General features: G+C 44.7%; 1 protein-coding gene across 4 annotated transcripts in view; it reads right to left on the bottom strand.

The window, feature by feature from the left end:
- The window catches only part of CSNK1A1 (casein kinase 1 alpha 1), a 108,399-nt gene that overhangs the window by 61,696 nt on the left and 29,032 nt on the right, over positions 1 to 17,671 (bottom strand). For 3 of the 4 annotated variants that reach the window (XM_033927518.1, XM_033927519.1, XM_033927520.1), the window contains exon 5: positions 2,303 to 2,386. The exons of the other annotated variant lie outside the window; for it this stretch is intronic. In XM_033927518.1, coding sequence (XP_033783409.1) covers positions 2,303 to 2,386 — 84 coding nt within the window. The remainder of the gene's footprint in view (positions 1 to 2,302; positions 2,387 to 17,671) is intronic. 4 annotated transcript variants of the gene reach the window in all.

The following is a 17,671-nucleotide window of genomic DNA, read 5'->3' as shown; positions in this document are numbered from 1 at the left end:
AGGACTCTGGGTACAACTGAACATATGCTGGGATAAGTGGTACAGCTTAGATATCACAGATGACCTGGAGCTAGATCACTTGGACAGAACCTTTTGGTTCATAAAGCCTGTTTAATAGAAAAAAAATGTACACTAATTAATCGGATGCAAAACAAAGAGTTACCCTTGCTATTTTAAGGGAAAATCAGATACATGGCCTATGGAAAGACTATTTTTTTTTTTTTTTGGGGGGGGGTTGATAAGGCACTTTTTGCCTATCTGGGAACTATTTATAGCTCAACTGCAAGATTTCATAGCATCCTTTCTAAAACATTAGAAGTGTTTAATTTAGGGAGGAGACAAATTTGCAAATATATGATTACTGCAAGTGAATGTTTAAAATTTTGTACGGAAAAGAAATGCATTCTACTAGAGACTTTTAATAAAGATGATTTTCCATTTAGTTTGTACACAGCTTTACCACCATCTCAGGTAAGGAGGTATAAGCTAGAGAATGACACGGGGGAAAAAATTGTGACCACTGGCCCGTCCCCACCCCTACTATCCCCGCAGAATCCATACAAGCCTCAGTACTGCAATATTTAGCTTATTCCTTCCTTATAAATCAAAGTTCTGGCTGCTGAACTAGAGAAAGATGTTCAGCTGGCAGGGCTTTGTTTATACATTTTTATCAACTAATATACTACTTTATCCTAAAGCAAAAAAAAAAAAAAAAAAGAAATTTTTTTTCTACCTTTGTTGTCTGGTTTCTGTTTTCATCATCTTATTCAATTCCTTCCATCCTCTCTCTCTGCGTCTTCCATTTGCTCTGTTACTGTGCCTCTCTCTTCACCCCCCCCCCCCCATTGGTCTGGCACCCATCTTCTTCCCTCCTCTCCCCACATAGTCTGGCATCTGTCTTCTTCCCTCTGTCTTCCCCGTTTCTCTTCCACGTCTTCTCCCTACTCTCCTTTCAGCGTCCGTTCCTTTCCACCACCACCCTTCCCTCTCGCCACCTCACCGCCCTTCAGCACCTCTCACACAGTCCGAGCATCTCCCTCCCTCTTACCTTTGCGGCACGTCTTAAGTTTAGAGAACTTGCTCAAGACGCCGGAGTCTACCTGCAGTTGAATGAGTCTATGGGCGGAAGCTTCTCTACCACTTTTTTTACAGAAAGGGTGGTAGATGCGTGGAACAGTGTCCTGGAAGAGGTGGAGACAGACTGTCTGAATTCAAAAGGGCCTGGAATAGGCGCGTGGGATCTCTCAGAGAGTGAGAGAAAGAGATAATGGTTACTGCGGAAGGGCAGACTAAATGGGCCACTTAGCCTTTATCTGCCACCATGTTTCTAAGATCTAAAAGGTGGCCAAACAGGTTGAAGAGACAGTGAAAGCTAGAATGATACATGCATTCATAGGGAGAGAGAAATAACCAGCAGGAAAGGATGTATTGATGGAGAGGGGATAGTGGATGCTGTAGATAGGCATTTGGCCTTTATCTGTTGTCATGTTTCTATGGGGGTTGTGTTAGGTGTAAACAAGACATGTCAAGGACACTTCAAAGATTACACACAACGGCCAGTACTGTATGAAACAGAACAGCAAGTGTTTTGTCTTGGGTTTTTTTTTTTTTTTTTGCAAGGTTTATTTTTGGTTTTACATCAAGCAATGCAATAATTTGCTGATCAACTACTCTCCATTGTAATTTGTTTATTCTTGGAGATCTATGCAACACACACCTGTATGTTACGTTAAACTTATATTATGAAACCAATATAATAACTTAACATGCAAGTAGGGTTATTTCTTTTAGAAGCACTCAAGAGTCCTACATCAACAGAACATAATGTACAGATTTTTATAGTTTTACAATTAATACCAATGCATATAATAACTGACTTGCTCTAATATTCACTATAAAAATCTCATATGACAAGATTTTTTAACAGAAACATAGCCAGTCTAATATCATGCTTCAAAATACTGGAACTGGAGAAAGAGCCTCAAATTTGTTGATAATCACAGCCTTGGGAAGAGAGCCTTTCTAAAAAAGGTGTAATACATGTAGCACACATGTAAAATTAGACTAAAGTTATGGTTTCCTCATTTGAGTTTCAGGTGAACGTGCTTTTCACTACATCTGAAGTTTTTTCTGGATAAAGCAAAAAAGCTGCATGGAACATCTTTGTAATGTCACATGTTTGCCAAGTATGTCTGAATAATGCCAACATAAGAGGTGCTTGAGTATAGCCTATATCCTCAGGCTAGAAGGAAAAAAAGCACACATGAAGTTGGGGGTGGAGGTTGGAAAAAAAGTTTCAGACCTGGTTTAATCCTGAGAAAGATGGGTCCTGAGAAGGACTAACAGTCATGCTTCTTTTCCTCTTCCCCACTGGAGATTCTAAACACTGAACAAACAATAGAGGGTGGCAGTGCATCAAACAGTATTGCATACATTGCAACAATGGCCGGCGCAGACAGGCAACACCGAGGCATTAGAGAAAGAGCAGGGTAGCCAAATGCCATCCTTCTTCCACCAAGCACTACATTTGTTCATTTTAAAAATTAGTCAAGAAGTTAAAAAAGTAGAAACTACAATTTTGACTATAGCATGTTAAGCCACTTCCATGACACTGCCTCAGAACCAGGATAGCAATAGTAATATTTGACTATCAATTTTTTTTTTAAGAGAAACTGCTTATAGAAGCAAGCTCTTGTAAAACCAGCTGCCCTTTTCCCCCCCAAAATAGTTTTAGCTAAGAATTGAAATCTTCAGTAAGGAAGAGGTAGAAGGCATTTAGTCACCTTAAAATTTGCATGCAGGGCTTATTTCTAGCAGAATTAAAGATCAGCAGAGTCCATGTCTGAATATCAAATAGTTTGGGATACAAATTTAGCACTATTGGACAAGATTTCCATTAACAAAATCTTTCCAAATAAAGTCTTTTGAAGAATTATAAAACTGATAGTTACATAGCTCAAGTATATAAACTTGGTTTTACCTCAGGAGCATCTGTTAAGCATATTTAAATTAAAATTGAACTAAATATCAATTCTCTAACTCCTTAAATATAGACTTATTCATGTACATATGAACTCTATCAAAAAGCTTTTCTGGTGCCACATTTACAAGAGCACAGAACAGGTCCACAAAGCTTTGTGGCTAGGTTCATTTCTGTGTGCATCTAGCATGCTTATTTCTAAGTGCTCTTGTGATAGATTTCAATCCATTCCAGGGTAAAAAGGTGCTGCAGCACAAGTACAAGACTCTGCAAAACTGGAGGGAAAACAGCAAAACCAAACCTAGGAAACCCAGATGAAACTTGTTAAAATAGGTCAAGAGCCATTTAGACTTGCCTCAAAGTAGAAGGCCCCTACCAGAAAATTAAAGTACCTGACTCCTTTCAGCAAAGCACACAACAATACAAGAAAGTGAAGTACTCACCTCTAGCAGATGTTTCAGAGGACAGCAAAATGCATATTCTGACCGATAAGTGATATCCAATAAAGCCCAACACGGGAATTGCTCCCCAGTGACCATTCCTGAAGCCTTTTAGAAGGGCTCACCACACTTGTACATGCCTTCTTGCTCACTGTTGCTGCATGGGACCAGATTAGTCTAAAACTAATAGCTGCTAGAATGCAACTCAAAGGACAGGAGGGTGGGGCTGTCAGAATATGCATCCTGCTGTCCACAGAAACACCTTCTAAAGGTAACTTTGCTTTCTCCAAAGACAAGCAGGATGCAGCAATTCTGGCTAATGGGAATTGAGGTCTGCAATAGTTCAAGTAAATTATCCCTAGGGGAAAGTTAGAGAGAAAGAGACGATAGTTACTGTGGATGGACAAACTAGATAGGCCATTTGGCCTTTATCTGCCCTCATGTTTCTAAAAAAATAAATAAATAATAATAATAAATACATTCTGAAGGACTATAACCAAACTGACTGCTGAGACAAGAGCCCTGTTCTAGATAACAGCAAAAGGCGATTGTACATATTGAGATCCACATTGCAGCCCTGCATATCTCCTCAATGGAGGCTGATCTAAGATATGCTACCAACACAGTCATGGTTCCGACACCGACAGATGACCCTTTAGAATCAGCCCAGCCTGGGCATAAAGTAAAGCTCATAAAGTCTGCAAGCCAACTAGCAAAGAGCCCTCCATCCTGTTGGTGTAGAAAAACAAAAAAACTGGGTGGATTTTCTAAGGCATTTGGCCCATGCCAGATACAGGGTCAAATCTAAAGTGTGCAATGTGCTTTCATCTTGATGGGCAAGGTGCTTTGGGAAAAAACAGGCTGAATTGACCGTTTAAGATGAAATTCTAATACCACCATATGAAAAAACTTGGGAAGAGTGCTCAAAACCACTAATATTATAAAGGGCTGAATCTCACTAACTCTGCTGGCTGAAGGGAATGCCACCAAAAACAAGACCTTCCAGGTCAAGTACCTCAGATGACAGGTATCAAGTGGCTCATCGGCTGGATAAAGACAACATTTAGATCCCATGGCATTGCAGAGCACATGGGATGTTTCAGTAAAGGAAATCTCTCAAAGCAAACAAACAGTTGAGCAGAGATGAACTTACCCTCTACATTTGGGGTGGGCAACTTTTTTACAGAGGGCTACATAAGTGTTAGCACTATCCCTAGAGGGCCACAGAAAATTGCTCCCCCATAAGAAGTCTCCTCCCCATGATCTCCAGCATCTCTCTCCCCTTCCATTGTCTCTATCACATTTTCATCACCCGCAAGCTGTTTTCTTCCATTACCTCCCTCTCCCAGGGCAGCAAATTGGCATAAGCAGCAGCAGGGCATTGCTAGCTGGCATTGAGCCTTAAGTATCTGCCCCCTCCAAACTTGTTACTTTCCCCAACAGTAGCTCAGACGATCTTCCTATAGGAGATGACCTATTTCCACAGACTGCTTCCCGACACAGGAGATACAATCCTGTGCACCTACATGCTTGCTAACATAATTAATTGTAACCTGGTTGTCCATTTGAATCAGGATAATTGTGTGCGCTAACTAATCTCCAAAATCCTTTAGAGCATTTCAAATAGCTTGTAGCTCAAGGAGATTGTTTGGTATTGTCTTTCTTGAAAAGACCATTATACTCCCCATTTCGAGCTGGATGAAATATGCAGTGCAGCGTGGGGGCTGAGGGATTGGTAATATAGTCCCTTAGAGGCTAATTTGAAATAAGAGACACAGAATACTTCACAGCAGGTGTAAGAATGGTTACCTCTCTGCAGTTTCCCTGGGTCCAGTCTTAAACTGAGATGTGCCATGGGACAGTGGGACCATGTGGCCATGTGGCCTAGACCATGTGGCCTAGAAATCTCATCAGCTAAGCTAATGCCTGCTGACTCTGGTGCACCTCCTACACAAAGAGTAGGGTGACTCCATTGTTTCATCTGCACAGGCACTGTCACAGGGTTTCTTTTTTGAAAGAATGCCAATATCTCAACTCTAGGCTTCTCAGTCTCTAAATCAAATGGGATCGACAACCATCTCCTACATAAAATCAAGGTGGTGAGCTCCTCTGGGGCTAGCTCTTTCATGGGGAAGGGAGAGAACACTAAGGAACCCCTTCTCCAAGAGGAACTCAGGTACTTCTTCAGACACCCAGGGGAAGTCCAAGTCTTTTCCTGTCTCTCGGTGGACTGCTTGAAAAAAAAATCAATAATAGCACCTTAAACACTTAATGGAAATTTAAAAAGGAAGCTAATGCAATTTGCAAAGAAAAAGTTGTCACATGCTCAAATTTACTGCCACCAAAGATTAAAGGCGATGCAATGTTCTGAAACACTAATGGTCCATCTAGCCCAGTAGCCCGTCTTCAAGATGGCCAATCCAGGTCACTAGTACCTGGCAAAAAAACAGTGCAATACAATAATCCAACCTCTGCAACACAACATTCAACTACAAGATGAAAATCATATGGAGACAGCACTGGTTTTAATCTACTCAAATGCACATTTGATAGACAGCAGATTTAATGACTGCTCCATCACTAATTTCCTCATGGCAGTCCTTTCCTTTTGATCTGATAACCTTCACAATCTATCACTCTCCCCCTCAGTCCCAGCTGATCTCCTCCTGTACATTTAGGAATCTTCAGGCCATTGACCTCAGCACTCTCCACCGTTTTCATTCCTCATATCTACTACTATCCTACACATGAGTTTAAATGTGGCCTCCTCCTCCTATAACACCACTCTGTTCTAAATATCCTCGTTCCCCCTATCCCATACTCTTTAAGGCACTCCAAACCCGAGCCCTGGCTATACTCTAAAATCTACTACTTTAGCAGTCCTGGCACAGGAACGCAACTCAAATCCTGTACTCATGCTGACTTCATTTCAAATTCCTCCTGACCTCCTTCCAAACCGCTCTCACTTGTAAAACAAGATTACTACACACACCTGACTCAGCTCCAACTCTCACGCCTCTTTGCCATGCTAAATTCCTTACTCAAGGTGTCCCCCCCACCTCCAACTCTTCCATCACTCTCCACCCAGGACTATGGCTAACTACTTCTACAACAAGGTTCACAAAGTTAACCTTAAGTTCTCAACTGAACCACCTCCCCCAGCCCACACTACCAACACCTCCTCATCATCCCTTTGTCACTTTATCTTCATTTCCTGAAATTGAGGACGACACATTTTCTTTCCTCCTCCAAAGATGCCATCTGTTCCTCTTGATTCCATCCCTACTCATCTACTTACCATTCTCTCCTATTGTCCCCTCTATCTGCCATATCCGCCTATCACTTTCCACCGCAACTGTGCCCGATGCCTTCAAACATGCCATTGTTACACCACTCCTCAAAAAACCCTCACTGGACCCTACCTGCAGGCTGAAAGTTGAGACTCTGTGGCAAGAAGGTTCTGGTCGGAGCAGCTCTAAGTGCATGAAGTGTCTAATAGGCTGGTAGGCCCACCCTGGGAGAGGCATAGGGGCTGACCCAGTCAGGAGAGTTATGGCTTTGTTGTTGGTTTTTTGCTGCTGGCAATTAGGTGGGGGACTGTTGGACCCGCGAGAGGAGGGAGGGGGCTGCTGGACTTGCACAGAGAGGACTGTTGCTGCATCCACGAATGGGAGAGGGAGTTGCTTTGGTTGCTGATGAGGACCAGCTGAAGGGAAGGGAGACAGTTGCTGGATCTGGCCTGGGGATTGGAGGAAGGAAAACAGGTGCTGGGCCCATGTGGTGGGTGGAGTGGAGCTGGAGGTACGGGAGAGGTGCCAGACCCTCACCTGGGCACTAAAGGGAGGGGATAGAGGTGTTGGACCCATGAAAAACGGGGCTAGAGTGAAGAGGAGAACAGGACCTGCACGGAGGAAGAGAAAGGAGGAAAGTGAAAGAGAAAAGCTGAACCAAGGGGACGAAGGAAGAGTGAGTGAAATACTGAATATAGCGGAGGAAGGGATGAAAGTGAGAGACATTGGTGTTAAGGGAGTAAGAAGAGAGATGCTGGACACAGAGATATATAAAGAGGGAAGATGGTGGGTATGGATGGGAGCATAGGAACAGGGACAAAAGGGGAATGCTGCATCTGCATTGATTAAAAAGATACAAAAAAGAAGGCAAAAGATGTCAGTAAGGACTCTATGAGTGGGTTTTCAGTGTGATTCACTCTCTCACTAGTTCACTGTTTGTGACTTATTTATTGTTATTAATTCTGCACAGTTGATTTTGCACACTAGGGACGCCCGATGATGGTGTGCAGGCGGGGTGATTCACCTCCGTCTTTGTAGTGGAAGCGCTGGAGTTTGTTCTCCCGTCGCTAATAACCTCACACTGAGAGCGTCCCTACTCCTCAATTGACATTTGGTATTTGTGTGGTTTGGTTTGTTAGTAGTGATTAGCTGATAGACACACTCATAGAGTCCTTACTGACATCATTTGCCTTCTTTTTTGTATCTTTTTAAGCACCTTTTGGCAAACGTATAGGAGTTTATAATTTAGCATCTGCATTGATGTCATATATGGACACAGATGGGTAATGCTAGACATGGGAGGGTATAAGGACAAGAGAGAAAATGGCTAGACAAGGGGGAGAATAAGAACTGAGAAGGAAGATGCTGGCAGGTGGGGCATAGGGATATAGAAGAGTGATACTGTACATAAGAGGAGAGGGATCATAGAAGAGGGAGATGAAGGCAGGGAGATGAGCACAGGGGAAACACCATAAAGGGAAGTATAGGAGACAGAGAAGGGAAATGCTTGCTGAACATGGGGGAAGAAACATATACAGAGATGGAAGATGAATGGTAAACATGGAGAAAGAAGACATGTCAAATGGTCAGGAGACCCTTCCTTGCAAGTGAGTTAAGAGTAGACAGATGGAAACAGAAACCAGAATCTGAGACCAATGTGATGTAAAGAATAAAATGACCAGACAACAAAAGGTAGACTTTTTTTTTTCTATTTTGTGTTAGACATAACTGGGGAGTTCTAAGCCCAGACTGTACTTCTTTAGCTTCCAGCTGGCTTAGGGCTCTCTCTGACTAGGGGGTAAGATGCTTTAGTTGCACTCCCCTAACACTATTCCTGCCACACGTGACTGAAGTATTCCGTCAGCTTGATTTTTCTATGTAGCATTCTGTAGTACTTTGACTTCAGTTCCCGATAGTGGAGGGGATATTTATGAGGGGGAGGAGAGGAGAGACAGGGTTTTTGTTGATCCTTACTCTATTTGTGATTTATAAAATGACAATTGTATAGAATATTGTTTATTTTTATACTTTAATAAGTTCAGTATAAAACTATTTGAGGTTTGTGTGAATAGGATCAGATGGTTTGTGGGGATGGGGACTACCGTATTTTCGCGGATATAACGCGCGCGTTATACGTGATTTTACGTACCGCGCATACCCCTCGCGCGTTATATGCCTGAGCGCGGTATACAAAAGTTTTTAAACATAGTTCCCACCCCGCCCGACGCCCGATTCACCCCCCCAGCAGGACCGCTCGCACCCCCACCCCGAACGACCGCTCGCACGCGCTCCCACCCGCACCCGCATCCACGATCGGAGCAAGAGGGAGCCCAAGCCCTCTTGCCCGGCCGACTCCCCGACGTACGATACATCCCCCCCCCCCCGGCAGGACCGCTCGCACCCTCACCCCGAAGGACCGCCGACTCCCCAACAATATCGGGCCAGGAGGGAGCCCAAACCCTCCTGGCCACGGCGACCCCCTAACCCCACCCCGCACTACATTACGGGCAGGAGGGATCCCAGGCCCTCCTGCCCTCGACGCAAACCCCCTCCCCCCAACGACCGCCCCCCCCCAAGAACCTCCGCCCGTCCCCCAGCCGACCCGCGACCCCCCTGGCCGACCCCCACGACACCCCCACCCGCCTTCCCCGTACTTTGTGTAGTTGGGCCAGAAGGGAGCCCAAACCCTCCTGGCCACGGCGACCCCCTAACCCCACCCCGCACTACATTACGGGCAGGAGGGATCCCAGGCCCTCCTGCCCTCGACGCAAACCCCCCCCCCTCCAATGACCGCCCCCCCCCCAAGAACCTCCGACCGACCCGCGACCCCCCTGGCCGACCCCCCCACCCCCCTTCCCCGTACCTTTGGAAGTTGGCCGGACAGACGGGAGCCAAACCCGCCTGTCCGGCAGGCAGCCAACGAAGGAATGAGGCCGGATTGGCCCATCCGTCCTAAAGCTCCGCCTACTGGTGGGGCCTAAGGCGCGTGGGCCAATCAGAATAGGCCCTGGAGCCTTAGGTCCCACCTGGGGGCGCGGCCTGAGACACATGGTCGGGTTTGGCCCATGTGCCTCAGGCCGCGCCCCCAGGTGGGACCTAAGGCTCCAGGGCCTATTCTGATTGGCCCACGCGCCTTAGGCCCCACCAGTAGGCGGAGCTTTAGGACGGATGGGCCAATCCGGCCTCATTCCTTCGTTGGCTGCCTGCCGGACAGGCGGGTTTGGCTCCCGTCTGTCCGGCCAACTTCCAAAGGTACGGGGAAGGGGGTGGGGGGGTCGGCCAGGGGGGTCGCGGGTCGGTCGGAGGTTCTTGGGGGGGGGCGGTCGTTGGAGGGAGGGGGGTTTGCGTCGAGGGCAGGAGGGCCTGGGATCCCTCCTGCCCGTAATGTAGTGCGGGGTGGGGTTAGGGGGTCGCCGTGGCCAGGAGGGTTTGGGCTCCCTTCTGGCCCAACTACACAAAGTACGGGGAAGGCGGGTGGGGGTGTCGTGGGGGTCGGCCAGGGGGGTCGCGGGTCGGCTGGGGGACGGGCGGAGGTTCTTGGGGGGGGGGCGGTCGTTGGGGGGAGGGGGTTTGCGTCGAGGGCAGGAGGGCCTGGGATCCCTCCTGCCCGTAATGTAGTGCGGGGTGGGGTTAGGGGGTCGCCGTGGCCAGGAGGATTTGGGCTCCCTCCTGGCCCAATATTGTCGTGGAGTCGGCGGTCCTTCGGGGTGGGGGTGCGAGTGGTCCTGCCGAGGGGGGAGAAGAATCGGACGTCGAGGGGGGGCATCAGGCTTTCAGGATGGGGACAGGACTTCAAGGGGGGACAGGCAGACCTTCAAGGGGGGACAGGCAGACCTTCAAGGGGGGACAGGACTTCAAGGGGGACAGGCACGGAGAGGCGGGGCAGTGCACCGAAAGTCAGGGTGAGTCGGGGCAACCAGAGGAGAGTCGGGGAGGGCGAAAGGAGAATCGGGGTGGCCAGAGGAGAGTCGGGGAGAGCGAAAGGAGAGTCGGGGTGGCCAGAGGAGAGTCGGGCAGCATGCGCGTTATATGCCTGAGCGCGGTATAGAAAAGTTTTTGTACATATCATCGTGATTTCTGCGCGCTATACCCCTGTGCGCGTTTTACAATGGTGCGCGTTATATCCGCGAAAATACGGTAATTTTGTCTCCATGTCATTCTCTAGTAATGGCCTCCATATTCCTATTGAAACATCCGAGTGTGTTAAGAATTTTGGATCTAAACTGCCCTGATATGGAATTCCTTTACATGAGATGTAAGAATAGAAATTGATTATAAGAAGTCCCAGAATAAATTAAAAACATTTAAGAAATCTGTTAGTCTAGCTCAGGGGTAGGTAATTCCTGAGAGCCACAGGCAGGTCTGGTTTTCAGGATATCCACAATAAATATGCACGAGATAGATTTGTATACACTGTCTCTTTGAGATGCAAATCCTTCTCATACATATTCATTGTGGATATCTTGAAAACCTGATCTGCCTATGGCTCTCAAGATCCAGAATTGCCTACCCCTGGTCTAGCTTAATGGTTTCTCATTATTTGTACATCCTGAAAATGATCAGTTTTTAATAAAGGTACAATATCAAACGTAGAGAAAGGCAGGCTGGCTCTGCCGAGGAAAAGCAAACAGCACAAACAGAAAAAAAGGCTAAGATCCTTTTTCCCCCACATAGGCCCATGTTGGTTAATGTGAAGAATAGAAATTGACATTTGTATTTGTATACATTATGCAAGAACTGGAAAAGAAAAATGCAGTTGCAAGAAGAAAAATACCAAGATGTGTGGAAGGAAAAAATTTCTTCATAATGCTCCACGAAAGAGAAGACTGATCTTGTCCCAACAGATACTGCACAGGTGGTAAAGCCACTTCCCAAAAGGCCTCTGGAATGGTCACGGGCTTTATCAGATAAAGTCAGTCAGAATGGTGTATTCTGTCCCCCCCTCCCCCCTGAAGAAAGAGTGGAACTTGGGAACGATATACAAAAAGCAATGCCACTATGAAACTCTTTAAGTGCTAGTAGTCATTACTTTCTAGGAAATCATTTGGCTGCATGCGTTCAATATGCACCCCTTGAAACAAAGCCTTAAAACTGATGTTATCAACGGATTTTATCTGTTAGTGGCTCCAAGTTGGCATTCATACAGGCAAACAAAGGTAAACATCTTTAAAGACTTAACAGTGCCCATAATAGTACCATATTCTCTAATGACATTACAGTGAGAACTGGGACTCTTGTACATATACATCCTCTAGTTGGCAATTTAGAAAATAAAAATGCACAGCATGCTCATTGCTTTGCCAATTGCTGCCTGTCTGTCCGAACACAATGACACTTTCAATGAAGCAAAAAACTAATTTAAAAGAAAAACTCTAGAATTAAAAATCTACCAAAAGCATGCATCACTCACTGGTGTTTAGGCAAATATCACATCTATTAATTCATACAAACATCTTTATTGAAATAATAAAAACAAATTTAGAGGAAATTTAGTCTTGAATTAAGCAGATTTCATGACACTGTCCCATTATCCACTATTCACCCACAGTGTCTTGCACATAATAGAAAGGGGGCAAGGCCACAGGAGGGACATTCCAATTATTGAATACTGGGGTTACAAACCCAACTTAAATGCCAGGATTTCCATCAAGTTTTAAATGGCAATAAGTCCTCAAGCCCAAGGTGCTACCCTATAAAGGGCGCTCAATCCAGAGCACCTTTTATATGCTAGCACTCGGCACAAACCTTTCCCAGAGTCTGAATTTGAGCACCATTTACTGAATCTGGCCCTCTATTTCACAATCATGGTTAACATATTGAGCACGGTTCAAATAGCACAACTAATGCTTCTAGAAAGGTTTCATTTTTATGCAGAATACATAACACAACCTAGTACTTAAATTTTCACTGTCAATTATATTTACAATTGTACTTAGTCCATTCTCGTTATTCACGAAAGTACAGATTCCAAATCGCAAAGTCGTGACTAACAGCGTTGAGTTTATGGGGAGGGAGAGGTTAGGTTCCAGCAGAAAATGCTTCGCTGCAGAAAGTGAATAGTGGATTCTATTGGGAAAACAGAGTTAGGGTCCTGCATGGAACAGCACTTCAAAGTACCTGTATTCACTCTCCAGACGCTTGGGGGCCATATCTGGCAACAAAGCCTGATCATGAGATGAAAGTGAAAGCAAAAAAGCTGGGTTTAAGCACCAGACCGCAAATACAAACACAGCAACGCAAAATGGAGACTATTGGATAGGTGAAATTGCATATTGTGAATGCACGAATAACGAGAATGGACTGAATTACTAGAGAAGGATCAAGTCTTTGTAATACAACTGGATGTGTTAGCTTCCTTTGACTTCGTGAACCATAAAACCCTTCTGGCGATGCTCATTGAAGTGGGCATTATGGGTGAAGTAATAAAGAAACATTACGCTATCATACCTGATGATGTTTGTTCCTTTAGTCACAGCAGATGAATCCAGACACATGGGTTGTGTCCATCTAACAATAAGGTGGTGATAGCTGAGCTGTCATATATACAATGGTATGTTCACTGATAATTCAGTATTCCTCGTGCCAAAGCAGTTGGATCAATCCAACAGACCTATTGGCACAGAACTCTCTTCAAAAGGTGTTGAACCCACATAGAGGCCATCCACAGGGCTAATTCCTATGGAGCACAAGTAAAACAAAAGTAATAAAGGGCAGGGTTCTGGAGTCATCTGTTGTGACTAAAAGAACAAACATTATCAGGTATGATACATGGATGTTTCTTTCCTCATCACCAGCAGATGAATCCAGGCAAGTTGGATATAGCAAAGCAGTCTATACTAGGGTGAGAGAGACCAGTACCCAGAACTAAGTGATACTAAAATCTGTAGTTCCCCATCCCAAAAGAGTGAAAAAAGGTACATGAAATACAAGAGAGAGTACTGCAACTCAAGATTGGTGTCAAGTACAAGTAATTGAACCCTGGACACCAGAACACACAGATTCGCAAATGAAGCGCCGCCTTCAAGTTTTGAATATCATCGACGGGTGGCATTGTTAAGTGAAAAACCCATTACCAATCAGGGTAAATGCAAAACCACCTCCCCAGATGGAGACGCATTTGACAACCAAAGAGGATGTCCTGCATAGACAAATCTTACCATAGGTTATGCGATGTAGTTGTGTACAGTGCTGAAACTACGTAGCAGACTGCCCGAATCTAAGCTGTTCTCCAACTTGGAGGCGTACCCAGCCTGCATCGATGAATCAGTGCGCATTATCCCAAGATGAAGCTTCGCCATATAGTACCCTCTAGCGAGAAAACTGCACCAGGCAAGCAAGAGGAGCCGCACTCTACATCCAGAGATGGTGCTGTGCCAAGCACCCAAATGGAGCAGAGTTCTATATCCCAGAGATGGAGCATAGCCAAAACAGGCTGCCAAAGCTGTGCTCTACATCCAGAGATGGAGTAGTGCCAAGACCGGGAGCAGATGGCAACCTGGTAGATGAAGACATGCTCCACATTCCAAGATGGAGTCTGAGTCCATACAGTTGGGGCTGCGCTGCATATCCAGAAATGGAACTGTGGTACAGATGCAGCTGGGAGCTGTGCTCCACATTCCAGCAAGGCATCGATGCAACTGGAACAGAGCTCTATATTCATTGATGGAGACTAGCCAAACAGGTCGAAGATGTCCCATTCTGCATTCAGAAATGATGCTGCCCTGTTTTCTAGTTTTATTTATTAGGATTTTATATACCGCCTATCAAGGTTATCTAAGCGGTTTTTACAATCAGGTACTCAAGCATTTTCCCTCTCTGTCCCGGTGGGCTCACAATCTATCTAACGTACCTAAGTTTTCTAAGTGCAGAGATTGAGAAGATCCATGAAAGGAACCATGAAACTGGCTGAAAGCACCCCACTCCACAAATGGAGCTGAGCTTAAAAGGCACAAGGCACCCGCTCAAACTCAGAGGCGGAAAATTTCATGGCGACACCAGAAAGTATTTCTTCACAGAGAGAGTGGTTGATCATTGGAACAAGCTTCCAGTGCAGGTGATCGAGGCAGACAGCGTGCCAGACTTTAAGAATAAATGGGATTCCCATGTGGGATCCCTACGAGGGTCAAGATAAGGAAATTGGGTCATTAGGGCATAGACAGGGGGTGGGTAAGCAGAGTGGGCAGACTTGATGGGCTGTAGCCCTTTTCTGCCGTCATCTTCTATGTTTCTAAATGGAGCTGCCCCAATTAAGCAGGAGGTGCCTCGATCTAAATCCTAAAAAAGGGCTGAACTGTAAAAGAAGCCAAGCCCAGTTAGGAGGCTCCACACACTCCCTCCAGAGGGGGGAGCTGATCCATTGATGGAACAGGCATAAGGCACTATGCGCTGCAGCAGAAGAAGCACATGCTAAGCAGAAACCAAACCTAGAAATGTACATACCAACAGCCAGTGTGCCAGTGAAGCATCTACGTTAGGTAGTGCTGCCTAGTAAGGTTCTGGAATCAGAAAATGCACCGTTACTGCAGCTGGGTACTTGTGTAGTCCCAACTGCCCTCAATTGAGGTTTATTTTTCTCCTTTCCATCTTTTTTGATTTTGAGTATGTCAGCTATTTCTAGGTATATGTGGTCTGGATGAATCCCTGCTTATAACTGAATTTCACAAACGCATTTTCAATATATTTATTATTAGTTCCACGTTTGTGCCTTGAACAAATTATTAGTGGTATAATTTTATTCCATTACATACAAATGATTTTTTTTTTTTTTTACTTAAAGCACAGTTTAGAGGTCATCCCACCTTGGATATAACACTTGCATTTCAAGCAGGCAAAATGAATGCCTGGTTAGGCACAATTATTCCACAAGCTCCATCCTATAATTCCTTTAGAAAGGAATAATAGACCCATCTGTTTGATAAATTTATTACACGATATCTCTTTGTTTCCTTGATTGTATTTCCTTAATACCTGTATGTTTTTCACTGATTGTTCAGTTCTCTTTTCTGTGAACCGCTTAGAACTGTGTGGTGGTATACAAGAATAAAGTTGTTGTTATTACTGTTTTTTTTTTTTTTTGTGTATGTTTTTTTTAAGTACCGCTAAGCTTAACAATATATTGTAATTCTTACACAATCAATTAGTCTATGACATAAGAGACACCTTTGGTGCAGAAGGAAACTTCTTTCGATGGCTGGCCATAGCTGAAGAACAAATTATTTCTGTTCTTCATCTTTTGGCAAAGTATCGTATTTTTCAGTGAGGCTTATCCCTCATTTTGCTGCATCATTAACGATCTGTTTGGATGCCCAATTACAAAGTTCCTTGAAAACTGGATCATCGCTGCACTCTGGGGAGGGTTTCTTCAGGAATATTTTTGCTTTTGTTGATTCTCCAAATCAACAGATCAAAAAAATGACTGTTCTCCGTGTTATAAGACTTTCAAAGGTCACAGGTTCCGTTTAATCTTATGTATGAGACATGGAATGTCTGGCAACAGACGCTGTAAGTTTTTGCATAGTTTGTAGCTTTATTTCTGGTGCGATTCTGTCATCAAGAAAGGCAAGCGCTGCCAGGTGCTAGGACAGAAACTAAAGATGTCTGGAAATGACTAAGTGCCTTGTTTGCAACAGCTTTATTCGGATATGTGTTGAGAGCAGACAACAGTTCAACGTCATTGTATGGAGCTCTGATTTCCATTCATTCCACTGTCGAACGTGCACAAAACTGACAAAGCCAAGTCAGTTACATTGCTGAGTTGTCATGTTGTCATCTGAAACTGCTCTGAATAGTAATAACTTCAGTGTGTAAATCCCAGCTGACAGACTGACTTCCGAAGCAGTCAGTTTTCAGGTGCAGATCGCAAACTAGATGACAATACAAACTAATCATGCGCAATCACCTATACACACAACACACAAGCAAACAGTGCATGCTGGGGTGACCTTTAAATATTGTCTAATCAAACTGAAATTTGACACATGAGTAAGACGTACCAAGTGGACAAAAATAAGCCTTGAGGAGACAAGATCCGACAAGGTTGATTTTTATGCATACTACTGTGGATCATCCTAATACAATCACCTCACAGACCCTGTATAAGGTGGTCTCTGCAGGTGGTGGCCAAAACCACAGCTGTGGACAGCGTCAAAGAAACCATGAAGGCGGACATCCCAATCAAAGCCCACATGTGTACCCCAAGTTGGAGGGTACAGTTGAGGAAAGGAAAGGAGAACTGTAAAAATCAAGACAAGTGTAATCTTCACTGGAAGAAGGGTAATTATGTGTTTTTTGCCAACTAATGAAACCTGGCTAATCAAGAAATATGATGAAATGTGAACTGAGATTCAACACACCTGCTGGGATCCAGGGCCCAATATTGGGCTACATTAAATTACGAGCCCGATTGTAGTTTAAGAGTTTTGCTATCGGGTCAATACTGTGCTACTTTTTGACCAATAATTCTGATTGTAAACTAATGTGTCTTCTCCAAATGCTGTTTTAATAACGACTGTTCTCTGCCTAGAACTTGATGATTATGCAATTATAAATGCCAAAAAAAAAAAAAAAAAAGAGACAAGTTATCTTTAAGCCCAGCAACTTAATGCTGCAGTTACAGTGTTAATATATGTACACTTGAACCCATAGAACAAAAAATGCTTGGGACCAATTAGTTTCACATCTATAGCTTCCAAGAACTGGTATGGTGCTGCCGCTGACAACTTGTCCCAGGCAACATGTCAAAAGTGCTAGTTAACCAGGACAGTCAAAGACAGGGATGGGCAAACTGACTCATGGGCCACAATGGGTTGGTTCTTAAATTTGACAGAGGGGCTAGACCAAGAGCATCTTTTTATTCCTCCATACCCCTGTTCAGCAGAACACTTGCCCAGCTTATATCCCTCCTGCCTCCCCTCGTGCAGCAGAACCCTTGCCCAGCTTCCATCCATCCTTCCCTCCCTCCT

This window comes from Geotrypetes seraphini, chromosome 18, assembly GCF_902459505.1.
Source record: "Geotrypetes seraphini chromosome 18, aGeoSer1.1, whole genome shotgun sequence".
Lineage (NCBI taxonomy): Eukaryota > Metazoa > Chordata > Amphibia > Gymnophiona > Dermophiidae > Geotrypetes > Geotrypetes seraphini.
The sequence above is the reverse complement of the archived record's forward strand: the minus strand, read 5'-3'. Positions and strand labels throughout refer to the sequence as shown.